Source organism: Sapajus apella, unplaced genomic scaffold (assembly GCF_009761245.1).
Source record: "Sapajus apella isolate SASKATOON/1434 unplaced genomic scaffold, GSC_monkey_1.0 scaffold118, whole genome shotgun sequence".
NCBI classification, from domain to species: domain Eukaryota; kingdom Metazoa; phylum Chordata; class Mammalia; order Primates; family Cebidae; genus Sapajus; species Sapajus apella.
In genome coordinates this window covers 1200242-1228095 of record NW_022437058.1, presented here as the reverse complement: position 1 = coordinate 1228095, position 27854 = coordinate 1200242, and the positions used below count along the sequence as shown (strand labels likewise).

Genomic DNA, 27854 nt, shown 5'->3' with positions numbered 1-27854 from the left:
AAGATAGCACCACTGCACTCCAGCCTGGGCAACAGAGTGGGACCCTGTATCTAAACAAGAAACCTCATCTCGAAAAAGAAAGAACTAGAAGACACAGGGCACCCCAAAAGTTGAGGAGACTGTCTTTCCCTTCCCCCGGGGTGGGGGTGGGGGCTTAATTGGTTTATAAAGGGAACCACTGTGTGGAATGTCTGTCCCAGTGTTGGTGCCATAGCCTGAGAGGTTGGTTCCCTTTTCCTCTTTTCTCCTGGACCCCTGCAGATGGAGAACTTTATTCGGGGACGTCGTATAATTTTTTGGGAAGTGAACCCATCATCGCCCGAAATTCTTCCTCTAGTCCTCTGAGGACGGAATATGCAATCCCTTGGCTGAACGGTAAGGAGGAGCAGTGCACCTTAGCGGGAGGTGTGGTCTCCTCGTGAACATGCCCCCATTGATCTCTCCTTTTGCTGTCTCTGAGCCCTGAGGGCCCCCAAGCTTGTGTCAGCCGCCGTTTGCAGGGGTGGGGTGGACGCTTCCCGAATTGCTCAGCAATGGCCAGAGTCCCACGGTGCCTTGTTTGCTGTTTTCTCTGCTAACCGTGTACTGTCTTAAGACGGCTCCCCGCTAACCCCCGATAAATGGATTTGGGACTCTCATAAAAGTGAGAATCTGATAGTAAATGGCAAACTCAGACTAATCGGATGGGGACATGGTGTAATTACCAGAGTGAAATTAAAGTGAACACTGGTGTGAGCCCTGCCTGCAGGCCAGCCTCTAGCACCCAGCTGGATGGCTCTGGGTGCCTTGTTGCTGCCAGCAGCACGTATCTGATTTCCATCTTCAATGTGCAGGAAGAAGCTGGTGGCTGTTCATGGGGTCTTTTCTTGTGGGTGCCAGCCTGCAGAGCCCTGGGTTTTGAACCTGTTTACCTCAGGGCAGATCCTAAGACCCAAGATTCAGGGACAGCTGGCTATTCCTTGGGGCGGGGCAGGATCATGTGGTTAGAGTTTGTTTATTTGAAGCATGTGTTATTTAAACCTGCAAATGCATACCTTACGTAGGTCTCTGATACTGATACCATCTACTTCCCTGCCTTGTAATCAGAAGGCCCAGCCTCACTTCTTCGGGTGAACCTGGGTAGGATGCGCTCCCCAGAACCACTATTGAGGGCATCTCTCTGAGGCCAGGGAGGTGGAGGTAGGGCACCATCTGGGCTCTGTGCTGTCATCATCCCTGGACCCTGGAATTTCTGCTTGGGTTATGGCATGTGCGCACTCCAGATATCCTTGCAGGGAAGCCCTCAGGCCCCCGAAGGCAGTGCAGGCCGGCCTGGTGACCTCGTGGGTGCAGGCAGTCCCCCAGCTCTGTGTTCCGGGATAATCACTGACCTCTCTCTGCAGAGCCTAACTTCGTGTTTGCTGACGTGATCCGAAAAAGCCCAGACAGCCCCAACGGCGAGGATGACAGGGTCTACTTCTTCTTCACGGAGGTGTCTGTGGAGTATGAGTTTGTGTTCAGGCTGCAGATCCCACGGATAGCAAGAGTGTGCAAGGTGAGTGCCAGGCAGTCCGGCTTTGCCTGGCCCCTGCCGTGGCAGTAGTGTGCCTGGATGATGAGTGCTCCGACCTTCGTCTGAAATGCCACTTCCCCTAGCACTTTATTCCCTGGGGCCTCAGGTGTGCCTCTCAACAGGCCTTATTTCTGGGGGTCGTGGGGACAGGAGGAATGCTGGCCCCCATGTGTGACCCATCAGCCTCCTGTTCTCAGGAGGTTCTGTTTTTTGATGCACCCCCCTCAAGCCTCCCCAGTGTATAAAAAGCAAGGCTTTGTGGAATATATTCACCAGAGTCTGTCGGAATGTCACCATTTGGCTCTTAATCTACCTGAGATTGAAACATTAACTGACAGTTTAAGATTAGGAAGAGAGAACCAAGAAGTCCGCCAAAACACAAAGCTTTAGGCACATCCTGGGGGAGGGAGGGTGTCTTTAAAGTGACACACTGAAGGCACAGTGGTCAGCACAGGAGAACGGCCTGTGGGCTTGACTGTAGGAGATCTCAAGGCTGCTCAGTGGCAGTTTCTGGGAGGCGGATTGCCAGGCCTCAGAGGAGCCGTGGCAAACCATGAGAGCCAGCTGCCGTGTCCCTGGCCAGGCGCTCAGCTCGGAGCAGGTAGCTGTTCATCCCTCGTGGAAATTGTTAGATGGTTCCTGCATGGCTCTTCCTCATACAGTGATGACCATCAGGACGTCAGGGAGCAGGGGTTCCTTTCATGCCTATGGCGCACAAAGTGGGTGCTTTTGACGCCGTTCCCTTAACAACCCCTCACATAAAGAAGAAGGTGGGTGATATGCTCACTTGAGTATCCGCCTGGTGCTCTGCCTCTGCCCAGGCCTTCTCTAGCCAGGGCTCACTGACCAGATCCTCCGCCTGTCCCCCAGCCATAGCTGCTATGCTCCTGTCTTGCAGACCAGGAAACCATCCTACCAAAAGTGTGAGTGTGGGGGGCCGGCCAGTGTTCCTTGAGGTGGGGAGGGTGCTGCAGGGCCAGGGCTCTTTGCAGGTGTGCGCGGTGAGTGCTCAGAATGTTCTCAGAGCAGCACTGGCCAAGGGGCTCGAGCTCTCTCCTGCCGTTGGGAAGCCAAGGGTCAGACCTGCCTTGACCTTGACTTATCCAGCATTGAGGGTTTGCAGCAGGATCAGTGAACACATCCAGTAAGGCACAGTGCAGCCAGCCCCACCCCCCACAAATCTCTGCAAGTCATAGGTGCCCAGCTGTCATCCCCTCCAATCCCTTCGTATTTTTTCTCCACAATTGTTTGAACCCCTGGACTGGGGTGGTTTGCGCTTGGCCCCCATAGCTCCTGCCTACCACCCAGGCACACATGAACCCTTCGCCTACTCACCATGACCTGAAAGCCAAATGAGACCCATGATGAAAAATGTGCTAGAAATGATTCTTTGCTAAAACATCAAGGAGCAAAATGAAGTCCTTTTATAAAAAAGAGAATTTGGCCTCCTGTAATCACACAGCAGAGATGAAGAGGGAACATTTTCCCTGTGTTCACAATAAGTAAGGCTGCTTCTATTTCATATTTTTCTGCACTCGGATTTTATGGTTTCAGTATTTCTCACCAGACCACAGACAGTCATGCATAGTTTATAATTGTGTATTGGTCATCAGGTGGCTGAAAAGCATTTATAAAGAACCTAGTAGGTTCAAAGCACTTTAGCAGATACTTTGGGTAGAAAGGAAGTGAAGGATCTTTTCCTTCAAGGGGAGGAAGGTTTACACATTTGCCCAAGACAGGCTGCAGGGCTGTGGCTGCCCCATGGAAGGAGGCTGCCACCACCTACCCCACCCAGAGCATGTTCATTGATGGGTCGTGTGTCAGGAGTCACACAGGGCCAGGGGCATTGGCATTTGGAAGTGTTGAGCACGGAAGCATCTCTGCGGTTATAGGACTGAGTGCTGGGCACGTGCAGGCATGGACGATTGAATGAGCTTTCACTGAGTGGGTTTTTGTCCGTTTTGTTTTGTGTGTTAACCCTGGAGTGTTTGGGATCCAAGCTGGAACTTGGATGTGGCACTGCAGGCCACACACATAATTGTCTGCAGCCTCTGTCCCCTGTTGCCTAAGCTTTGTTTTACTCAGACACAGCTGCGCTGTGCTGGGCCATGGAGGGGTGCACCTCTGACCTTAGTGCCTGCTCACAGGGGATCCGCCCTCGGCCCACCATGTACTTGTTGTCGGGTTTCAGGGGGACCAGGGTGGCCTGAGGACCTTGCAGAAGAAGTGGACCTCCTTCCTGAAGGCCCGACTCATCTGCTCCCAGCCGGACAGCAGCTTGATCTTCAATGTGCTGCGAGACGTCTTCGTGCTCAGGTCCCCGGGCCTGAAGGGGCCTGTGTTCTACGCGCTCTTCAGCCCACAGCTGTAAGTGCCCTGGGCGGAGACCCCTCCTTGTTCCCCCCATGCCTGCCAGGCAGTCCCATCACCTCTTTCCCCTCCCCAGGAACAACGTGGGGCTGTCAGCAGTGTGTGCCTACAACCTGTCCACGGCCGAGGAGGTCTTCTCCCACGGGAAGTACATGCAGAGTGCCACGGTGGAGCAGTCCCACACCAAGTGGGTGCGCTACAATGGCCCGGTACCCAAGCCGCGGCCTGGATCGGTGAGCGGGGGCATTGGGGGCGGGCCGTGCTTTTCCTTTTTAACAGTTTATTTTTCAGTTTATTTTCAAGGCCCAGAGCGTGGAGCCCAGTGCAAGCACTGGGGCCTGCCCATGGGCTGGGTACCTGGTCATTGCAGGGCTCTCTGCGTTAGGACTGGGAGGGCCAATGAACACAGTTGATCCTTCTTCCCTTTGCATGTTACATAACAGCCATTGCTACACTATTGCACAAACAAGAAGGCCGTGACGCTGGGGCAGCTGTTTTGCAAAATTAACATTGCATAAGAAAAAGGTCAATTTCATTTTCAGTTTCTTACAGAGAAATAATTTTCTGGGCAAAGGCCTCTGCACTGTCCACTAGTCAACAGGAGTCACGTTTTTTCCTCCTAAATATAGTGAACTTTGTGTAGAAATTGGGAATTTCCAGTCCAGTTCCCTCCCTCACGTGGTGAAATGGGTGTGTGAGGCATGTGTATGGTCCTTGGTGGGGCTGTGGCCTACCTGTGGTGTCCTAGCCCTGAGAGCTCACTGCGGCTAGCACCAGCTCCCTCCCAAGGGCGTCTGTCCCTGACACCACCATGGTTCCTTCTGTCCATAGTTTGGTAAAATGTGTTCACTTGTGGCCACAAATTTTGGTTTACACACATCAGGGAGCTAGAAAAAAAACCCTCAGACTCTTACACTGTTTAAAATTGGCCTGTTTTTAGCAGTGTTTAGCATTGTTTTCCTGAGAAAGCTGCAAATCAGTGTTCTGTTTTTCAATTTCAAAAGCTCAATAAGTGTTTTTCACTTACAAATAGATAAAAATTCCTTCCCTGAGTATGTATCGTGAAGTGCAATTCTCTTTCGCAGATGGGTTTTATAACTGTGTCCTCTTCAGGCTAGAGAGAGGCCACCTTTCCGCATAGTGAAGTGATTCACTGCGACCCTCATTTCAAGGAATGCATTGCGTGGTTTCCGGGTTTTGCAGCCCTCCTGCATTGGCTGCGTGTGTGGAAGTGCGCGCTGGGTGTTTGGAACATGAGCACATTAACAGCGGGGGTTTTCTCCCTGCAGTGCATCGACAGCGAGGCGCGGGCAGCCAACTACACCAGCTCCTTGAATTTGCCAGACAAGACGCTGCAGTTCGTCAAAGACCACCCTCTGATGGACGACTCTGTAACCCCAATAGACAACAGGCCCAGGTTAATCAAGAAAGATGTGAACTACACCCAGATCGTGGTGGACCGGACCCAGGCTCTGGATGGGACTGTCTATGACGTCATGTTTGTCAGCACAGGTGGGTTCCGGCACATCTGTGTCCTTTGGTAGGAAAACCGGGAAATCCAATTTTCTTTTGTGAGTGGATCCACTGCCTCCCTCGAGGTGACCCAGGAGGTTTGTGGGAACATGAAAAGGTTTCTGAGAAGTCACCACACCAGGTGTCTTTCAGATCTGGGACCACCAGGCAACTAGGGGTACTTCTTAAAAATAAAAATGCAAGTCCTGGCCTGCGTCTGGGCTGAGCTGCTACAGAGGAGTCCTGGCCGCTGAGGAGCTGGGGCAGTGCCTGTGCAGGGCGCAGGTGTGAGCCAGCCTGGGAGGAGGCGTCAGCCTGGCGTCTCCTAACTGCTGACAGAAGACCATGTCCCTGCTTCCTGGCCGAGGAGCCAGGTTTGAAATGTGCCCTGGCACGTGAACTCTGTCTGGAACAGGGACAGGGGCCCTGGGAGCCTCCCAGCTGACCTCACATGCCCCCTGCCCTCACTGCCTGCCTAGGGCCCTTACCAATGACACCCTGAGGGCCGATGGAGTGTGGGAGCCCCCTCATTTGGCATCCAGCTTCAAATGTAATGTTGACTGTTGATGAGGATTGTTGGGGTCCACCATGGAACAGTCTGCTTTCCATGGAAAAAACTGGAATAACCCATAACACTTGAGTTTCCAGTTGTTTATTTTGCCACAGGCTTTTCCATTTTTTGTTTCTAATGCAAAATCATTGTTTTCTCTGTATCTTGTTGAGGGAGTGAATTGTGAGTGAAGAGTGTGAAGTTTGCTGCTGTGGTCACTGTCGTTGGTTTTTGTGTCTGGGTCAGTGTCACTGACTTGTAGCTTTGACCCTGCAGACCGGGGAGCTCTGCACAAAGCCATCAGCCTCGAGCACTCCGTGCACATCATCGAGGAGACCCAGCTTTTCCAGGACTTTGAGCCAGTCCAGACCCTGCTGCTGTCTTCAAAGAAGGTAAAGTGATGCAGGCAGCCAGACCGGGAGGCTTTCCCACTCGGTAGCTTCGATTTTGGGTGACCGGAGAGTTGCCAGTCTGGGGTTGGGCTCCTAGGCAGGCCCCTCTGTCTATCTGCCTTGGATGAGCAGACCTTCAGACTTTGACACAAAGCCGTTCTGTGAGCTTTGGGATCTGAACCGGTGAAGGCAGGAAGGCAGACCTGGGGAGATGGGACTTTCTCTTTAAAGTTGCTGGAACGTCACTGAGTTGTTGATGCAGGTTTACAGGTTGTGGAGAGGTGGGTACCACTCCATGAAAACACCTTTTTGTGCCCTGAGCTTGGGGGGTGTGCAGACTGCATCTGTGTGATAGTGGTAACAGCTGACTCGTCAGCATGGAAACTCCTCAAGATGGTTTGTCTCGTCTGTAAAGCTCTCTCCACCTGTGGCTGAGAATCTCTGCTCTGGCCTGCAATACTCCCACGCAGCCCTTGGCAGGGGTGGGTGGGCATCCATGCTTGCCTTTAGGGGGTTGCCTCCCTAGACCTGGCTCCTGCCAGGACCTCCACCCACCTTGTGGGATCCAGGTCCAGTCAGGCCCCTCCTCCCTCAGCCGGGAGCAACAGGTAGAGGAAGGGGCCCCTGTCTGGCCAGGTAAGAACAGAGCTACCCTTGGCAGGTGCGTATTTGCAAATGCCCCTCCAGGTCTCCCACCCTCTTCCCTCTCCTGCATCCACAAAGCTTAAGGAGCCTGGGTCCTTTTATATGGTCAACGCTTCTCTCTGCTAGTGGAGAGTTGTCCTTCAGTTCTGAAAGGGAAAGAGAATGAAATAGCCTTTCGTTATAAGCCGCCGGGTACTTGGCATCTGTTCACCAGCCTCCAGGTCTGCTGCATGCCTCCGAGCTTCAGGTGGGTGCAGCGTATGGCACCCTCCTTCCAGCTGAGTTGTGTTAAAAACCCGTCAGCAGTCCTGGTTGCCTGTGTGCTGGGCACTGCTGGTGCCAGGTGGGCTGATGGGATGGACCTGAAGCCAGTGTCACTGGGAGCCAAGTGTCCCAAAAGGTGGGAGAGTCTCACCTGCCCTCTGCTGTGGGCGTGGCTGTGGCTGCTCTGGAGCTTGGAGGTTGATTTCCCATCTGTGAGTTCTTCCCGTTTACATGTAGACACATGAAAAGCAAAAGGCATCATTCCTCCTTTTACGTTATTTATTGCGTCCTCATCCTTCGTAAGTCGTCCGTTCAGCATCCCTATTACGTTAGGCCCCTGCTGGGTCCAGACTCTCAGCTGTGGTGAGGCCAGGAGGATGGCCGGGAGTCAGGCTCATGCACCCCCCTCTGCATGGAGAGTTCTGGTTGTGGGGACTGAACAGCCTGCTCCCAGCTAAGAGAAACACATGCAGAGAAGCACTCTGCTGGCGGGCAGAACCCGAGCAGTGGGTGCCCACACGGGGAAGAGGGATTTGGACCCAAGGCCCAGTGATCCCTGACGTAGCACGTGGATTCTGCCAGAAGGTCGCAGACCTGCCTTGTTTTCCTCTGGTTCTGAGTACCTCTCCTCCTTACTGCAATGTCCCCTGAAGGTGTGCTCTAGCCGCTTCCCACACACTAGGGCAGAAGCAGAGGCCCTGCTGCTGGATGCTTGTTTGCCTGACACTAGTTCTCCTGTCTCACACGCACAGGGCAGGAGGTTCGTCTACGCCGGCTCTAACTCGGGGGTGGTCCAGGCCCCACTGGCCTTCTGCGGGAAGCACAGCACCTGCGAGGACTGTGTGCTGGCGCGGGACCCTTACTGCGCCTGGAGCCCGCCCACGGCGACCTGCGTGGCTCTGCACCAGACCGAGAGTCCCAGCAGGTACGGGGCGGGACGCGCTGCCCGTGGATGCCCCCCGTGTGTGCAGGTGAGTAACATGTGCTGGTTGCTTTGCAGGGGTTTGATTCAGGAGATGAGCGGCGATGCCTCTGTGTGCCCGGGTGAGTGGTTCCTCAACACCCCGTTTCCTTCGGGAGTGGCGAGGTCCTGTAACCATTTCATGGTGCTTCAGTGCTGTGGCATTTGTGTGTGTTTTGTTTTTCTTTCTCCACTTGGAGCAGAGGTCAAGTTCCCGTAGCAGACTCGTGGTCTTCTCTGTCTTTTTTTCTTGCCAAAAGAGTATTTGAAGCCATTTAGAGTGTATCTGTGTACTGGAAAGCGGTCTTCCAAAACCGTCCTGTTTTCTTTCTGCTTTGCTTGGGGCTCGTTAAACAAAACCTAAGCTTATTATAAATGGGGAGAAAGGAGCCCATGAGTGGTTAATCCTCAGGCAGTGGAGGGGCTGGAGTGGTGATTCCCCTGGGGCTGCAATCTGGGATTTACCCACCTGTGGATATCTGGAATAGCACCATGCCCAGAGGGAGGGATGGAATCAGGCCAGGATGCCCCATCCCCAGAAGCCACCTTCCAGGGTGCTAAACGCACACTTGATCCTCGGTTCTGTGTCCTCCTGTCCCTGACAAGACAGCTGTCATCTGACTAAGAAAAATTTAGACATCTGGGCATGGTGGTAGACACCTGTAGTCCCAGCTACCAGGGAGGCTGAGGTAGGAGGATTTCTCGAGCCCAGGGGTTCAAGGCTGTAGTGAGCTTATTGCACCACTGCACTCCAGCCTGGGTGACAGAGCGAGACTCAAACTCTAAAAAGAAAAGAAAAGCTGGCTGGGCACAGTGGCTCATGCCTGTGATACCAGCATTTTAGAAGTCTGAAGCAGGAGGATCACTTGAGCTCAGGAGTTCAAGACCACCCTGGGCAGCATGGTGAGACCCTGTCTCCACAACAAGTACAAAAAGTAGCCAGGCCTGGAGGTGCACACCTGAAGTCCCAGCTACCTGGAGCCTGAGGTGGGAAGATCCCTTGAACTGGGGAGGTTGGGGCCGCAGCGAGCTGTGATTGCACCACTGCACTGCAGCCTGGGCAACAGAGCCACACTCTGTCTCAAAAAAAAAAAAAGAAAGGAAAAAAAGAAAAGTTTAGGCAGGAGAGTGCTGAGATGCACTGAAAGGCCAGCCTTCCTTGTAGCCACTAGCAGAAACGTCTTGTGTCTGATTCAGAGTGCTGACACTAGGTGCAGAATGGGCTCTGCTCAGCCTCCCCAGCCTGACGCGTTTTCTTCCGGGACACAGGGGTGAGAAATGGGATTTCTGCTGCTCAGAGCTGCCTCCAATTTCTTTGCCCCCCTGGTCTGTCATCCAGGGCTCATCTTTGCTTTTTGGTCACGCATGTCTTTATCTCCTTAGTTGTTCTGGAAGATTCCATGTTGCTCCAGTGGGTGAAACTCTTGCGTCATCTTGTGGGTCTTAACCTATTTTTTTAAAGAAGTTGTTAAGTAGCAAATGGGATTGTTGACACTGTGCACATTTATTTTGATGTTCCAGATAAAAGTAAAGGAAGTTACCGGCAGCATTTTTTCAAGCACGGTGGCACAGCAGAGCTGAAATGCTCCCAAAAGTCCAACCTGGCCCAGGTGTTTTGGAAGTTCCAGAATGATGTGTTGAAGGTCGAGAGCCCCAAGTATGGTCTTATGGGCAGAAAAAACTTGCTTATCTTCAACCTGTCAGAAGGAGACAGTGGGGTGTACCAGTGCCTGTCAGAGGAGAGGGTTAAGAACAAGACGGTCTTCCAAGTGGTCGCCAAGCATGTCCTGGAAGTGAAGGTGCTTCCAAAGCCCGTGGTGGCCCCCACCTTGCCAGTTGTTCAGACAGAAGGTAGCAGGATTGCCACCAAAGTGTTGGTGGTATCCTCCCAAGGGTCTTCTTCCCCGACCCCAGCCGTGCAGGCCACCTCCTCTGGGGCCATCACCCTTCCTCCCAAGCCTGCGTCCACCGGCACATCCTGCGAACCAAAGATCGTCATCAACACGGTCCCCCAGCTCCACTCAGAGAAAACCATGTATCTTAAGTCCAGCGACAACCGCCTCCTCATGTCCCTCTTCCTCTTCTTTTTTGTTCTCTTCCTCTGCCTCTTCGTCTACAACTGCTATAAGGGCTACCTGCCTGGACAGTGCTTGAAATTCCGCTCGGCCCTGCTGCTCGGGAAGAAGAAGCCCAAGTCAGATTTTTGTGACCGTGAGCAGAGCCTGAAGGAGACATTGGTGGAGCCAGCGAGCTTCTCTCAGCAGAATGGGGACCACCCCAAGCCGGCCCTGGACACTGGCTATGAGACTGAGCAAGACACCATCACCAGCAAAGTCCCCACGGACAGGGAGGACTCGCAGAGGATTGACGACCTCTCTGCCAGGGAAAAGCCCTTCGACGTCAAGTGTGAGCTGAAGTTCGCTGACTCAGACGCAGATGGAGACTGAGGCCGGCTGCGTGTCCCCACCGGCGCCTCGGCCGTGATGTGTCCAGGCGTGGAGAGTTTTGTGTTTCTGCTGTTCAGTATCCAAGTCTCGTGCAGTGCTGCGTAGGTTAGCCCGCGTCGTGCAGACAACCCTAGTCCTCTGTCTATTTTCTCTTGGGTTGAGCCTGTGACTTGGTTTCTCTTTGTCCTTTTGGAAAAATGACAAGCATTGCATCCCGGTCTCGTGGTCCGCAGTCAGTCGGAGCACTTTAAGAAGTCCTGCAGGTGGCGCGGAGTTCCTGAGCCCTTTCTGTAGTGGGGGAAAGGTGGCTGGACCTCTGTTGGCTGAGAAGAGCATCCCTTCGGCTTCCCCTCCTCCTAGCAGCCACTAAAAGATGATTTAATTCCAGATTGGAAATGACGTTTTAGTTTATCAGATTGGTAACTTATCGCCTGTTGTCCAGATTGGCACGAACCTTTTCTTCCACTTAATTATTTTTTTAGGATTTTGCTTTGATTATGTTGATGTCATAGGTCATTTTTTTTTAAATTACATAAGCAGGTGTTTTAATATTTAGAAGAAGATGTATATCTTCCATATTTTGTTATATATTTGGGATAAAATATGGCTTACTTTGCTTAAGATTCTCAGGGATAAACTTCCTTTTGCTAAATGCATTCTTTCTGCTTTTAGAAATGTAGACATAAACACACCTCGGAGCACACTCACCTTTTTCTTGTTTTAACTTTATTTTTTGAGGGAAGCATCGTTTTTGAAGAAATTTTCTTTCTGTACTTCATTTTTCTTTTTTTTTTTTTTAACTTTTACTCTCTCAAAGACGAGGACCTTCCCATGTCCGCGAGGTGGGTTTTGAGCAAGGCAAGGTGACCCAGGTGAGCTGAGTGGAGCCAGGCTGGCCCAGAGCTGAGACGGGAAGCGCGGTACAATCTGGTGCCCACAGCCATCGGTCCGATCCTCCCATTGAGACAGATGGAACCTTCCCAAGGGCGCCTTTGGTTCTCTTAATGTCTCCTTTCTTTTCTTGCTTCAATTTCATACCCACTGCCTGTGCAGACTCTCCATCCAGACTCCCTGCGCTGCTCACCACTGGAAGGCAACTGGGCCCCCTCGAGTGCACGGCGCTGTTCCTGGCACTGTCCTGAAGATGTGAATGGGTGGTACGATTTCAACGCTGGTTAATTTCATGCTCCATCTCCCTGCTTTGTAAATACCCATCAGGAAGAGACACTTTTTCCATGGCGAAGAGCAATAAACTCTGGATGTTTGTGTGCGTGTGTGGACAGTCTCATCTTCCAGCATGATAGGATTTGACCATTTTGGTGTAAACATTTGTGTTTTATAAGATTTACCTTGTTTTTATTTTTCTACTTTGAATTGTATACATTTGGAAAATACCCAAATAAATGAGAAGCTTCTATCCTTGATTTGGGGAAGACGTTCCTTAGCAGAGGCGGTGCAGCCTCCCACCCCTGCATGGCCCAGGCGGGACCGCTGGGCTTGCTCTTTTCTGTCCGTTTCCTGCTGTGTTGTGCCCTCTCTGGCCTGAGACGTGCTCCTGGCGACTTCTTCCTCAGTGCCCTCTCTTTTCTGTCCTCTCTGTCTCACAGCCTCATCTCCTAAGCCCCTCCCTCCTCCTGGCTCCTCCTCCCTGTCCTGTCTGGGCCATGCAGGGGATGGGAGACCTTCTCCCTGGACCCCCTGGCCAGCCTCGGGTGCAGGGCCCGACAGCAGCTCAAGCGTCTCCTTGCTGCCACCCTTCCTGAGTGACCAGGCACAGCACGTGCACGTCCTGGGGACCTTCCACCTCTTCTGCCAGGCCACAGGTGAGTCGGGCCCTCTGTGTGCTCTGTGCCCCATCCGTCTGTCTCCTCCTGCAGGTGGGCGGTGGGTGGGGGCATCCTCCACACCCCTCCACGTTTACCTTCCTTATCTGTCCTGGCTGCATCCCTTGGTTGAGCCATTTCACGCTTTCGTTGTGGGTCCATCCTGAGGGAAACTAAACAGTTAGTATGAAGCCACTTCTGGTATACAGGGGTCAACCAGTGTTTTCTGTAAAGAGCTAGATATTTAGGCCTTGTGGCCACGGGCTGTCATAGCCACTCAGCTCTGCTGTTGTATTGTAAAAGCAGCCATAGTCAGTACGCTATGAGTGGGCAGGGCTGTGTGCCAATAAAACTTTATTTACAAAAATCCGTGGTGGGCCAGATTTGCCCCAAAGGCCCCAGTTTCCTAACCCATGGTATATAGGATTGCTTCTCCCTTAAAACAGCTTTTTTTTTTCAAGAGACAGGGTCTCCATTTGTCACTCAGGTCGGAATGCAGTGACAAAATCAGAGCTCACTGTGGCCCCTGCCTCCTGGGTTGAAGCCATCCTCCTGCCTCAGCCTCCAGAGCCAGAGTGCTTCTATTTCTGCTAACAATTTGGAGGTTGATATAAGCGGTATTTGGAAATTTTTAAAAATATTCAGAGCTTCCAGATTGGGAGTTGTTTTAAAGACTTGCTGTGTGGTATTTAAAAGCAGAAAATATTGGGGGGCATAGTCCCCCTGCTTTGGGAGTCCAAGGCAGGAGGATCGCCTGAAGCTAGGCATTCCAGAACAGCTTGAGCAACATAGCAAGACCTGACCTCTACCCAGAAATGCAAAAAATGAACCAGGCTTGGTGGCACGTACCTTGAGGATTGTTGGAGCCTAGGAGTTTGTGGTTACAATGAGGCACGTCGCCACTGCATGCCAGCCTGGGCCACAGAGCAAGACCCCGTCTCAAAAGTCACCATCATCATTATAAAATAACAGCAGAAAAGACTGAGTCTAGTGTACTCCCCTGGGACATAGGAGGCATTTGCCCTGGATTGGAAAATATTCTGATGGAGTGTCTGCTCTTGAAAGATAGCAGAATATCCAGAACCACACCTCGAAGATGTATCTGGTGCTTCTGGCAGTGCTTGGTGGCCCTGGTGGCCACTGTGTTGTCGTCTGACTGATCAGTAGATAGAGAAAGAAAGGAAGTGGCATCTTAGAGCCTGCCTGGGGGAGGAATGAAGTTAATGAAGAGGAAAAGCAAACCCAATTGCTCCCTTTTTAAACATTTTAAACACACTGTCAGTAGCTCCTGAGAGTTTTGAGGTGCTGCCCTCTCCCGGTAAACAAGCTCTGAGAGCCCCAGGTGACCCAAGTCTGCTGAGCCCAGAATGTCTCTTGGCAGCCAGCATCGGACAGGAGAAATACTGGTGTGCATGGAGCGCTGCGGATATGGAGTTTTGCTGGGCTCCTGCCCTCCACTGGGTGCCGTGGACAAAGCCTGTGCTGAGCCACCTGTGGCTGCTCTCACAGCTGAATGGTGCTCCACATCCAGGTAGTTTGCCTTGGGGCAGGCAGCCCGGATGGCTTCGTGTCTCCATGGAGCCTGTGTCCTGTCACAGCACTGAAGTCCTTCAGGCAGACCCAGGAAGCTCCTTCCTGGTGGGGAGGCTGGGAAGCGACTATTGGGTCCCTGTGACCTGGCCATGGACCCAGGGCCCCTTTGCTGGTAGGACCAGGCAGAATGTGTGGTCAGGAGCACTTACAGTTTTGTTTTGTTTTGTTTTTTGAGATGGAATCTCTCTGTCACCCAGGCTGTAGTGCAGTGACACACGATCTTGGCTCACTGCAACCTCCACTTCCCGAGTTTAAGCGATTTTCCTGCCTCAGCCCCCCAAGTAGCTGGAATTACAGGCACATACCTCCATGCCTGCTAAGTTTTGTATTTCTAGTATAGACAGGATTTTGCCATGTTGGCCAGGCTGGTCTCAAACCCCTGACCTCAGGTGATCCACCCGCCTCGGTCTCCCAAAGTGCTGGGATTACAGGCGTGAGCCACCACACCTGGCCACTGTTATGTTTTTAAATGTGAGGCTCCCAAGTGTGCTCCCTGTAGCTAGGCATGTACACAAGCCCCTGGGGTCATAGGGAATGAAAGGCAGGTGCCCAGGGAGGAGGGACTTCGCTGTTACAGCAACAGAAACCACTCCAGGTATTTTAAGCACAGGGAATTTAACACAGGGAACTGGCTACAAAGGTGTTAAGAAGGGCTGGGAACAAAGTGGAAAGGTGAGGTTTCTATTACCAGCAGTGGGCAGGAAGAGCGAAATGTCAAACACTGTTACTCGGTCTTACTTGCTGTACCCCTGCCCGCCACGATGCCTTCACCACTGCTGGAGGTCCCATGAGAAGCCACGAAACGCTTCTTCCTTCTGACTTCCTGTCTCCTATCAATGCCTCCCGTGGGCAGACCTCACAGAAACCTGGCAGCCACAGATCAGATCTGGTGAATATAGCCATGGGCTTGCAGCAGCGTGGCCAGGAGCAGTGTGTAGAGGGTGGGGGAGCTGAGAGAGTAGCGGGGCACTTTCCCAGCGCTCAGGAAGGACTGAACAGGTTGGGAACTCAGGCCTCCAGCCCTCTGCCACCCCTTTTCACGTGGTCTTGCTCTCCAGAGGCATTTGGCCCCACCTGGGACCTTCCCGTTCCCTTGTTCCACTGAGGCCACAGCCTGTGAGGACTGTGAGACCTCCCCATAGAGAACCAGCTTCGGAGAGAGTGGCTTCTGCCCTTTCCAGGGTGGCCTGAGGCCAGGGCATCATGGGCATGCCATGAGCTCAGAGGGCCGTGGTTGTGAATCTCCCCAGAATAGGATCCAGGGTTCTGTTGGGGTCTGCAAATGCTTCCTGTGGCAGAGGCCACTGTGTGGCTTGCAGGTCCCAAAGACTTTCCTGAGGAGAGTGAGTGCCATCTTCTGCCCTGTGGGCCAGGAATGAACGATTCCAGGTGAGGCCCAGGGCCTGGAGATGGCATTACAATGTGCTCAAGGCCCAGGCCTGCCGCTTCCTTCTGTGTCCTCCCCCAGCCACCCAGGGCAGGGCTGCTTTGGAACTTGGCTGGGTTTTTCTTTCCTGTAACAGCTGTTTTCACGGTAGTTGTCACAGTGGTTTGGGGGCTACCTGATTGAAGGGCTAGCAAAGTGTTTTTAGAATATGAAACTTAGAGGATATCCATGGCATCTTCCGTTCTCCCTGCTGTGTCCTGGTGCCCCCAGCTTTGCTGGGTGACCCTGTGTCTTGGGGAGCATCTCACCCCCCAGAGGGGGCTGACTGATGGAAGGCCAGGTGGTCAGGGTTGCACATGGGGACTGGGTGTGCCCCAGAGCTGGTGGAGGCCCACCCATGTGTCACCCAGGAGACGTCCCCACCTGCCCTGACACACTGTTGGCCAGTGCTCAGAAGGTGGCCCCGTGGACTGGGCCATCCAGGAAAGATGGGGGCCCTTTGAGACCAAAGCGCTCCCTCAAAGGGAATCGGGGGGGGTCTACCACACGCAGCCCATGGTGTGTGCAGAGGTGGCCAGGTCACAAGGGCCCAGCGTGGGGTGCAGTGGAGGTGATGGAGCCACATGGGCAGAGTAGTGCAGAGCCCTGTGTCCTGCAGATGGGAGGGCTTGGGGCCTGATGGTGGGGTGGAGGTCCACTCTTGTCCTGCACCCAGGGGCCTTGCCGCCCATCCAAAGGAGGGACAGGGCCACACCTGTGGGCCCATGTCAGGAGCTGGGGTGGGAGATTGGCTGCCAGTGCCCCTCTCCACCTAGACACATTTCTTCCCCTCTCCACCACGGTTCTTCCCTCTGGGAAGGGGAATTATCAATGGAAGATGATACAAAAGATCCACTGATGCCTCCCCTCCCCCAACAGCCCCCGGAACAGGCCAACCTTGTCCCTGGGGCAGATTGGGACGGTCCTGAGAAAAGAGGTTATGACACCCCGAGGTGTCATGGTGGGAACCATGCCTTTGCAATGCTCAGGTGAGATGGCACAAGGTGTCACCCCCAAGCATAGTCCCTGGGCTCAGTGACAAAGGAGGTGAGCAGGTCAGGACTGCACTTCCTTGGGGCCCGTGCCCTGGGAACTGCTTGCCTGGCAATCCTGAGTCCTGGGTTCTGAGTGCACCAGCAGGGCCCAGAGCAGCTAGGAGCGGCCACCTGCCTCAGTGTGCACTGTGGCTGCACAGGAGGGACAGTGACCTTGGCAGCGGCCTTGAGAGCATTCACAGCTGCTGCACAGCCATCCTGCACCACGCTGGCCCTGGGACGGATTGCTGTCATGCGACTAACAATGCGTGTTTACTATAGTTACCCTGGTGCCAGCCGTGAAGGATGGGCAGGGACACACACACACACCCCAGACACACACACACACCCCAGACACACACCTCAAACACACACACCCCAGACACACACACACACACCCCAGACACACACACACATACCCCAGACACACACACACATATCCCAGACACACACACACCCCAGACACACACACACACCCCAGACACATAGCCCCCCACCCCAGATACACGTCCTATCCCGGACACACACCACACCCAGACACATACCACACCCAGATACATACCACACCCCACACACACCACACCCCAGATACATACCACACCCCAGACACATGTACCCAATACCTGCCACACAGCACACCCTAGACACATACCACACCCCCCCCATACACACACCATACCACACCACAGATACATACCACACCGCAGATATACCACACCCCAGATTCACACCACACCCCAGATTCACACCACACCCCAGATTCACACTTTACCTTAGATGTACACCACACCCCAGATAGATACCACACCCCAGACATAAATGCCCAATACCAGCCACACAGCACGCTGTGGATACACACCACACCCCCCCACACACACACCACTCCACACACAACACCCCCCACACACACAAGCTACACACATTATGCCACCTATACCGCACACACCGCACATATTCATATACCACACACTAGCACCACACACACTATACTGTACCCCCTCCACACAACACACACAACAGACACACATCACCTACATACCACATACACCAGTCACACACACCACAAACACACCACACACACCACAGTCCACACCACACGACACGTTTCACAACATACATCACAAATTACATAACAGACACCCACACCACAAACACAATCATGTCCACCACACACACACATACCACATGGTGCACACAATAAATGCACAGCACAAAACACATCATGTACACCAAATCACACACACCACACAAACACCACACAGACCATGCACACTACACATGTGCACACATATCAACACAGCATACACACTGCACACCACACCTAAAACACAACTATTCCCATATACACCATACCAAACACAGCCACTCACACATGCACCACACACAGCGCAGCATACCATACACATCACCCAAACACCAAACATACCACTGTTGACATGCACACACCACCACACATAATGTAGACACCAAAGCACATATACCACATACACACCACATAGACAAATGCACGCTACCCACACACAGCCATGTTCACAGATACACAACCACACACACACACGCATTGTTGACTTAGGATCATTTCAACTCACAGTGGCTTTATTGGGATGCAACCCCATGGAAATGGAGAGCTTGTGTATTGACAAGGAAGGAAAGCGGGCTGGAGCTGAAGGAACAAAGTTAGCATGCGGCCAAGCTCTGCTCCTCTGAACTGATGAACCCAGTTTCCTCATGGATCACTGGGACTGCAGATGGGTGAAAAATGACCCCCCACCCCTGGGTCAGCACATAGCATGTCTGGCATGCATACGGAAGGATTGATGGAGATGAATGGTGGCGTGGGTGTGTATACATGCACATACAAATCTGGCATGCGTACGGAAGGATTGATGGAGGTGAACGGTGAGTGGGTGTGTATGCATGCACATACAAATCTGGCATGCGTACGGAAGGACTGATGGAGGTGAACGGTGAGTGGGTGTGTATGCATGCACATACAAATCTGGCATGCGTACGGAAGGACTGATGGAGGTGAACGGTGGCGTGGGTGTGTATACATGCACATACAAATCTGGCATGCGTACGGAAGGACTGATGGAGGTGAACGGTGGTGTGGGTGTGTATACATGCACATACAAATCTTGCGCTTGTACGTTAACATACACCACATAAAGAGATTGATAGAATTTTTTAACCAAAGCTCCATCTTCACTCTGTCAGGGCCCTGCCCTCACCCCTGCCGGGACTCTCTTCCATATCAAGTTTAGACCTGTGTCATTTTCAAAGCTACCAATGGCTCCCCCATACTTCAGGCAGCATTTGGATATTTGGATTTGGGACGGCCTTTTAGTTTTGACTACAGTGTTAGAAGTAAGAGCCCTTGGAACCACTGGCATCAGAGGGCATCAGCCGAAGGCACCCTTGGGCCTCTTAGGGGCCACAGGGTCTGGAGAGGGTCCCCATTCCTAGTGGCCACAGTGGCTTGTTGGCACGCATGTGTGTGTTCCAGCTGCTCTGTGACATTTCCCTTTGGTTCAGACTCTCCTGAAAGGCCACGGCCATCTTGGGAATTAGTTGACCTTGTATGTTGGGCCAGCCACCCTTGCCAGCCAGGACAAGGCAGTGCCATCACCTTCCTGTGCTCTGAGGTCCTTAGCATGTTAGATGAGGCAGCTTTGCCAGAAGCTGTGCACGTGTCTTCTGTTATCTGTGATAATTCCATGTACCTTTACAGAACAGCTCTCTGGTTACCTGGGGTCTGGAAATGCCCTCGGTGCCTCAGTGGTGCCTTCCCACAAGCCCCCGTGGAGCCAGGCAATGCCTGCAGGTGCCTCAGTGGTGGTACTCGCTCAGGTCCCTTTGCAGAGAAGGATTCCTGCTCACATTGATAAGCCGGCTTGGCCAGTAAATGGCAGGCATGAACAGGGGCATTCCAGAAGCACTGGGGCTGGTCCAATGCCCTGGGTGGTCAGAGCGTACCTGAGCAAAACGTTAGGCTGTGTCGCCCTGGTGACTGACAGGAAGAGGAGGACTCAGAGGAGGGAGCTGTCAGAATTGCTGCCTTTATGGCAGGGGTCTCACTCCCCACTCCCTCCTCTTGGGGCCCCTGGCTACTCTGTGACTTGGAGAGAGGATAGAAGGGATGACCAGCAGAGCCTTGGGGCATACCCCTGGCTGGATGGTCCTTGTCTCCAGAAGGGTCCCCAGAGTCTGGGAGGGAGGAGGGGCCAGGGACCCAAGCCCAGGATTAGAAGAGACCCTGCCCCAAGGAGAGAGCAGAGATGGGCTGGGGAAGCAGTGGGATGCTCAGGGAAAGAGGCTGGGTACGGGTGTCAGAATGAGGCCTGGGCAGCAGGTGCAGGCAGGAACAAGCCGGGAGTCCCATCACAGAAGGACATGACGGCCAGTGGCCAGCACTGGGTATAGAGAAATGGCCCCTCTGGGGATGTGCCTGGCTGCCCCACTAGCTACAGGAACGCTACTTGGACATGAGTGTGGGAGATGGGCTGGCCCCGAAGTGGTCAGCCCTGAGGTCAGAGTGGGCCACGTGCAGTAGGGATGCCGGGAGGACACAGAGTGCTGCAGGGGACAGCCCTGGGGCACTTGCCAGGATGGGCCTCAGTCACTGGATAGATGACTGACCACCCCTCCAGGCCCTCCTCAGGGCAAGGCCACTGCTAAGAGGGCACCTGGTTTGTCACAGGGTAGAATCAGCTCCACTTTCGTGATCACATCCATAAAGCTCTGAAGCCATGGTGGACCTGGAACCAGCCGGCCCTGTTAGAGGCTTGGGGTGGGAGTGAGCAGGTGGGAGGTGCCCCAGCACAGGCTGAGGTGAGTGCTGCAGCCCAGGCCGCTGGCAGCCTCCCTGGACTCCTGAGTGGACGTAATAAACCCAGCCTTGGTGGATAAACCTGGCCCTTGCTCACACCAAGGTGACTAGTCTTCTCACAACAGTCTCGGCTGTAAGACAAAGATCGTTACCTATAGCATCTGCCGCAGCAGTTAAAGTTTATTTGCCTCCAACTTAAGCTAATTCTCTAAAAGTACTGGTCACAGCGACAGCCAGGGGCAGGAGGCAGCATCCATCTCAGGACCTCTACCTGAGATCTTCCAAGCCAGGACAATTTCCCTTCTTTGAGAGCACGACCAGTGTCCCCTGACTAGCCACTGGGAAGAGCCAAGGCACATGCAGGTTGGTGGCTGCTGAGCCCCACAGCATCAGACTAGTCTCTTGTTCCCATCAACAGAGGCCAAGGGGGTGATCTGGGAGTAGGACCCCAGCCTGGCCTCTCTCTTGAGGTAACAGGGTTGGATGATTAGGGGGCTTGGAGCACTGGCCCGAGCAAGAAACCAGCAGTGTTTCTGGGGGGCCCTGCTGGGAGGTGGAAGACAGCTCCCCACTGGCGGCCCAGCATTCCAGGAGCTCCCGAGCAGGCCTCCGGGGGACAGACTTGGGTTGTGGCTGCCCTGTCCCGCTGAGGGTGCAGTGCTGATGGGGTGGCCTTGCACACTGATGTTAACTCTCACTTTCCCTCTCTCTCATGCATTCAGAAAGAGTTGGATAGTTTAAAAAGGAATACACGGAACGTAAGTACTTTTTAAAAACATCTTTAATGTCTTATGATGATCAAACACAGATTTAAATGGTATTTACTGATGCCTCATGCCAGCGGTGGTGAGCACAGGTGCCTGTTTCTACTCCCACCCCGAAAGTGTAGATCTTTGGAAGGTTTTGCAGTCAGTGGTCCCATGATGGGACTTTGGGTGACGCGTCCAGTCCAGCTCAGGCTATCCAGATTCTTAGTCTCAAAGGCTTGGTCATGAGACCCTTCTAGAGGCTCCAGTGACTCAGTGGCTCCAGTTCCCTGGGTGGTTCTTGGTGCAGGTCACCACTGGGTGGTGCCAGCATGTGAGGGGGGAGACTAGGCTTTTATAGAACTCACTTCACTGTCTGTTCAAAGAAAAGCGTTACTTGATTACAACACCTCAAAAAAATCTGTTTCTTAAAGTGAGGTTTTACCCGGATGCCCATGGGCTGGGGAAGGGAATATCTATTTCCCAGTTGATGGGCATCTAGATGTAGAGACATGTTTGTACGTGTATGTAACATGGACTTGTGTTTGTAGATAGATATGTGGAGTTATCTGTGGCTAGAGTCCAAAACATTTTGAGTGGGAAAAAACAAATTATAGAGTGTTAAGTGTTTTGTTTTGTTTTGTTTTTTTCTGCACAAAAACCAAACCTGTCCACATCTGCCAGGCCAGGGGCAGATGGGCCGCCATGCAAAAGAGTTTTGGAGCACCTTCTGAATTTCCTTGAGTTCATGGAATGTTTCCTTCAAAATAACACTTTTTTTTATTGTTACTATTATAAAAGCAATGCTTGTTTGTTGTAAATTTGTAAACTCCAGGAAAGTATAAAGAAAAAAATTTAAACAATCCCAAATTTGACCATCCAGAGATAGTTACCACCAGCATCCTGGCCATTTTTAGGCCATTTCTGTGTGCATATACATGACTGTATCTACATGCACACGTGTACGTGTGTATACATATATGCACATATACTCCTAGATATTCTTTCACTTAATAGTATTTTTCTGTATTGCTGAATATTCTTCGATGAGACTTGGAATGAATGACTTGTGACCTACTTCTTGGACATTTCCCAACTCCTCACTGATAGAAACACGGCTTCACTCGGCCGGTCATTACCTTGGGACTCATTCCTAGGACTGTTGAGCTAAAAGGTCTGAGCTTGGTCAAGCCCTTGGGAGGAACACTCTCTGATGATCATGGACAGTGGGGAATTGTTGACCAAGAGACTGGACAAAGGTGAGTAGATGCTACAGTCAGTAAAGCAGGGAAAATCTAATACTAAAGTCACCTTAACTGGCGATCCCTTCTTTTCAAAAATCCAGCACGTGCTAGAGAAATGAAAAGCTCCCTGGCCACAACTGTCCTCCCCAGGGAGGGGAGCATGGGTCCCTCACACTATTTAGCACCTGTATCTGGACACACTCCTCCCCCGACACTTGCGAACGAGGCCAGTTTGTGTGTGTGTGTGTGTGTGTGTGCAGGCACTTTTGACTTCTTTGGCTCTGGAATTTGTTTTTCCTGCTTAGTGTTCTGGACTCCTTCCTCTTCACTGCTGAATGGTCTCCATGAAGCCACATTTCGTCATTCCCAGGTTGATGGGCATCTAGGGCAAATTTAACTTCTAAAGACTAATTCTTATGAGGTGTCATGGTCAAGAGGAGGCCAGGGCCACCGCTGGTCTAGGTGGCTCATGGCCCACTTGGGGGCCTTGGTGGGTCTCAAGGAAGGGCAGGTGCAGGTCAGGGAGCCAGGTCGCTGGGCGGGAGGTAGGAGGCTATCAACCCAGTCCACGCTGCTGGGGTGCCTGCCCTGATGAAGGCTGCACCTACGGGAGCCAGAAGCAGCAGCGCGGGCTGGCCGGCCTACCCAGCCCACCACGAGCGGGAGCGTCAGGGACAGAAGGGCACCTGCACCCCCTCGCCTGCCCTCCAGGGCCTGGCCTGGCCCTCCTCGTCATCCCAACTCAGCTCCAGCATCTGCACACTCTGGGGCTGGAGCTTAGGGAACGCAGCCCCCTCACTCTTTTCTGTATTTGAGTGGAAGCCAGTGTGGGAAGCAGATCAAAGTGGATGTGCTTGTTTTTCCTTCAGTAAGGGACAGGGAGTTGAGCCTGTCCCAACATGGCCAGCAGCCCCTGGAGGGCCAAGAAACTTCACCAAGAAGGAAGGCTGGGAGTGACCTGCTGACCAGACCTTGCTTGTGGGCCCCCTCAACACTCTGGTTTTCACGGCCCCACCCCAGCCACCTGGAACAAATATGGGGTCTGGGGGTAGCCCTCAGGGTCGGCTGTGCAGCCTTTTTGCCCTGGAACGAGGCCAGCCTCCCCAGGTGAGGCAGCCTGGGCCACAGGGGAACATCCCTGCCTCGCCCACCCTCCTGATCTGTCCCTCAGACAAGCTGAGGCCAGCCAGGCTGCACCCTGACAGGGTGAGACAGACTGAGAGTATGTGAAGTAATTGGCCCCCCTACTTTTTTCAATAAGTAATTAAGATCAAAAGCCCAGACAGTAACAAGAGAGGTTTGTGGGAGAAGTGGCCAATGTCGGGCCCAGGGTCCATGCTCGAGGCTGGAAGCCCATCCTGGATATGCTGCACTCGGTGGTCCCAGTGTAACTCTGCAAGGCCCAGCCCTTGCCAGGGTCTGAGCTCTCCAGCCCCCTGTGGTGTCTGCTCCCCTCCAAGCCCGCCCCAGGTTCCAGTATCTCACTTGGAGAGAGAGGCTCTCATGGTCCCCACTCTGGCCCATCCCCCTCCGCACACAGCTGGCCAACCTCTGGGCCTCTGTGCTGTGGCCTGGGGATGGCAGGGCCTTTGGGATGTCTCTGTTCATGTGGTCATAGGACATGAGAGTGGCAGCAGGGCCAGGGTGAGGTGGGGTGCTGTTCCAAGACCCAGAACCATTCTGCAGGAAACCGGCACAGTGCTGGGAGAAAGGGAGTCATGGGGGGGACAGGCCACACAGGTGTGCTTTGAAAAATGGCATTTAAGGTCAAAGAGCAGGAAGTCCACAGGATGGGGACCAAGGCCAAGGCTCCCACTGGCCATGGGGAAGCCGCCTGCAGGGGAATCTGAGGGACTGAATTGGGAGTTGTCCCAAGTCACCTCGAGTCCAGCTGGGACAAAAGAGGTAACCCCTTATCCCCTCCTGGGGTAGCTTCTTTGAGTCCTAAATGTGGACTCAGAAGTGGAAACTGTCTGTGCCCCCAGGTCCTGCAGACATCCGCTTTGTCTGGGAGAAGAATGGGCGAGCTCTGGAGACCTGTGTCCCTGTGCAGACCCATGCACTGCCCGACGGCAGGGCCCATGCGCTCAGCTGGCTGCAGGACGCCATCCGGGAAAGCGCTGAATATCGCTGCTCTGTCCTCTCCTCAGCAGGGAACAAGACTTCGAAGGTGCAGGTTGCTGTGATGAGACCTGGTAAGTGATCCCCATGCTCACTGCAACCCTTTTAGGTGATTTTTCACTATTTACAATGGTAGTGAAAAAAAACATGCTGTAAAAGTATGCTTGCACGGTAGCATTTTGGGTTTGGGATTTATTGGCTTTCCACTGAGAAAGGTGGCCAGTGGGCATTAAGGGTGCTGTAAATGCCCGCAGAACTGTGATCTGGGGACCCTGCTTGTCTTCCAGAAGCGACCCACCAGGAGAAGTGGACCAGAGAGCTCTCCGCCTGGAGGGCTGTGGCTGGGGAGCACGACCGGATGATGCAGAGCTGGAGGAAGGCGTGGGTACGTGGCTGCAGCTGGGCAAAGAAAGGGGGCTGGAGCTGGGCCAGTGCCCCTGCCACCTCCATCTTTCAAGGGCCCCATTTGCATGGACTCCACTTGCTCCCCTTAGCCCCGGAGCAGTTTGCTTTATGAAACCTGCAGCTCTGCATGGGGAAATCCCATGTCTTGTTGCTGATGCTCCAGCAGATCAAGGGGCATCTGGCCCCAGCCCTTAAAGGAGACTGGAGGTGAGACTGGGAGGGACTCACGGGCAGGGGTGTCTGGTTAGATGGGCCTCCACAGCCACTGCATGCCCTGGACAGAACACTCGACCAGTCAGTACTTTGAGGAGAGCAGGAAACCTGGACAGGTGGAGGACTCTCCAGGTGGCTCCTAGCTGGGTACCTCACCTGCGGCACCTGCTGGAGGTGCGGGGAGTGGTTTCCTGAGCTAAGCCCTGGGCTACAGCACGGAAGTTGCAAGCAGCGGAGCAGAGGCTCCCTCGACAGGGCTTCCCCTACGGAGACAGTTGTCCAGCCCTGGCTCCCAAGTAGCCAATCCAGAAGACAAAGGCAGGGATTCATCACTGTGTGTGCTAGCACCCGGCCGTGGGGTCTGCAGCTGCCTCGATGAGTGTGTTAAAGTATGTGCTTTACGTGGCTGCCAGCAGATCCCCTGAACGGTTACCACCAAACGCTGAGCATTTGCAGCTGATCCTCTGCACTTGAGCACACACAGGTTCCCTCTCCAGCCCTTCTCCCTCTCAGGACCACCTGGGAGTTGGGCGAATGCGTTGCCGCCCTGCCTTCCTGTCGTATATGAGAACCACTCCTGCTATTTGGATCTTTAGACACTAAGGAGGGACACCACAACAGGGGGCTGGGACCTTGAGTGCTCTGCCTGGGATGGGCTACGAAACAGACTGGGCTGCAGAGCAGGAAAGGCCCATCTGTTCCAACAAGGATTCAAAGACCACATTGTTCTTTCAGGAAAGCTGTAGCAAGGACACCTTGTAGCCACCAGGAAGCAGACCCCGACACCAACCTCGACCCCAAGCAGACCCTGCCGCCACTGACCACAGCCACCCCTGGAGAAGGCCTGGGACCCCACAGCAGTGAGCCATCTTACCTAAGCCTGCTCCAAACACAGCCATTGGGCCACCGCCTGACGGGTACCTCCCAAAGGCAGGACAGTGGAGATGCACTGGACCCGAGCGAGCCTGTGACAGGAACCAAGACTTAAAAAATAAGTTGCTTACCTGGGACAGGACGTTCTGTCTGGCACAGGCAGGTAGCTAGGATGGCTGACAGGCTTCGACAGCCGCTCTCTTGAACTAAAACAAGTTGTGTGTGTGCAGACTCCTCTAAGGGACAGGCAGCAGGCTCTGAAGGCCAATCTTACACTGCCCTAGTGACCCCTTTACAGAGCACCCCCATCCCTAAGAGTCAACAGGGTTAGCATGGCCAGCGCAGATCGCTGCTTTTATTGATGCAGATCAAGCCTGCCGCTTCTCCCACCTGCAGACTTAGCCAAGGAACTCTAAGATGCATGACCAGGACAAGAGAAGGTGAGACTTCATACAAAAATACCTTGCTTTAAACCTTGAGTGACTATGAGATGCGATCTGGGAGTGCATCTGTCAAGTCATTGTGTTTTCTCCACTAACCTCAAAATACTGGGCTCTATTTTATCAAGCGCTGCAGTTCATGCCTCTGAGTGTATCCCCTGTCAATACTCAGCTTCTGCAAGACCCTGAGCTTGACGCAGAAAGCCAAACAGGTCAATTATGCAAATCTCCTGGTGCCACGTTAAATTTCTTGACAATGGAATGAGTCTGATGTTTTGTTCTACCTGCTTTTCAAGTCTCTAATTATTAAAGCTGTATCTCTGAAGACTCTGTCACTGTGTGTGTGAACTTGTCCTAAAGCTGCTCAGCCTTTAATCTTATACACACGTCTCTTCTTGTCTGTGGAATGGCAGTTTTCATGTCTGTCATAAAACCAAAGCCTCTGTTACAAGTCAAGCCGCACCCCTCTGGTGATCCTAGCAAATACTCAGTGTCTTTGTACTAGCACTGTGACAATGGCCTGTTTTGCATCCCTTCTTTCTGGAGCCGGACAAGGTCTGTAACATCCCGTGTAGGATCAGCATACATCACCTGCCAATTCCTTCAGGATTCATCACAACAGAGGTGTCCTGAAGATGCTGGAGACGCCCTCCACATGTTCTCCCTCCGCATCCCGAGTCGAGAGGCCCAGCCGCCTCCGAGGTGTGTGCTTGCCCATCTAGCTAAGGATGCCAGTCTGGTTCACAGAACCATCACATACTCACAACCTGAAGTTTTCCTATAAAATACCCATTAGCTTACTGTGGTTCTTGCTCTGGGTCTGGCTCCAGCCACTATAAACTGCTGAGTGAAATGCTGTGGGCTTTGGGCTTATATTCTTCGTGCTGTTTTCTGTATCTTCTGAAGTCTGGATTTTGAGCACTTTCACACTTAACAAAATAATTACATACTTGAAGATTTTGTAACGTGGAGTGGGAAATGTAGTTATGAGAATGAATTTTTGAGTCTTTGCTCTGCTGGAAAAAATAAAAATAGAGTTGTACATTGTTAAGTGACTGTACTTGGCTCCCCTGGCCCAGAGCTGTGTGTTCATGCGGCACCATCTGCACGCTGAGGGAGCTGAAATCACCTGTTGCAGTGGCCTCAGCTGGAGTTCTTCACTGACAAGAAAATGATAGCATCACCAGGCAAAAACGTGATGAGTTTGGTTAACTCCCAGGAGAAATAAAGCTCTCGGCAGCTGCATGAAATGTTTAAAGGCCTACCTACTCTGTTTAAGCTGCTTTCATCTTTAGATTAGCAACACAAATGTCACAGACCTAGAAACCTCCAAAAAGGGGCTTTGAGCAAAGGAATTCATCTAGTAGAGATCCTTAATTTTTTTGATTTATCAAATTTAAAACACTAGCTGCTG

At 52.9% G+C, this 27854-nt stretch overlaps 1 protein-coding gene across 12 annotated transcripts in view; it reads left to right on the top strand.

Moving 5' to 3' along the window:
• The window catches only part of SEMA4D (semaphorin 4D), a 127636-nt gene extending 100199 nt beyond the window's left edge, over positions 1–27437 (top strand). For 7 of the 12 annotated variants that reach the window (XM_032260419.1, XM_032260421.1, XM_032260416.1 and 4 more), the window contains 12 exons: positions 262–375; positions 1383–1534; positions 3744–3919; positions 3999–4155; positions 5212–5434; positions 6261–6376; positions 8038–8210; positions 8286–8329; positions 9768–12516; positions 24374–24583; positions 24797–24894; positions 25863–26769. In XM_032260419.1, coding sequence (XP_032116310.1) covers positions 262–375; positions 1383–1534; positions 3744–3919; positions 3999–4155; positions 5212–5434; positions 6261–6376; positions 8038–8210; positions 8286–8329; positions 9768–10693 — 2081 coding nt within the window. In that variant the 3' untranslated portion in view covers positions 10694–12516; positions 24374–24583; positions 24797–24894; positions 25863–26769. Of the gene's footprint in view, positions 1–261; positions 376–1382; positions 1535–3743; positions 3920–3998; positions 4156–5211; positions 5435–6260; positions 6377–8037; positions 8211–8285; positions 8330–9767; positions 12517–21120; positions 21157–24373; positions 24584–24796; positions 24895–25862 lie in introns of those variants that run through there. The other 5 variants (XM_032260426.1, XM_032260425.1, XM_032260424.1 and 2 more) reach the window with 3 other exon arrangements.
• Positions 27438–27854: the final 417 nt, after the last annotated feature.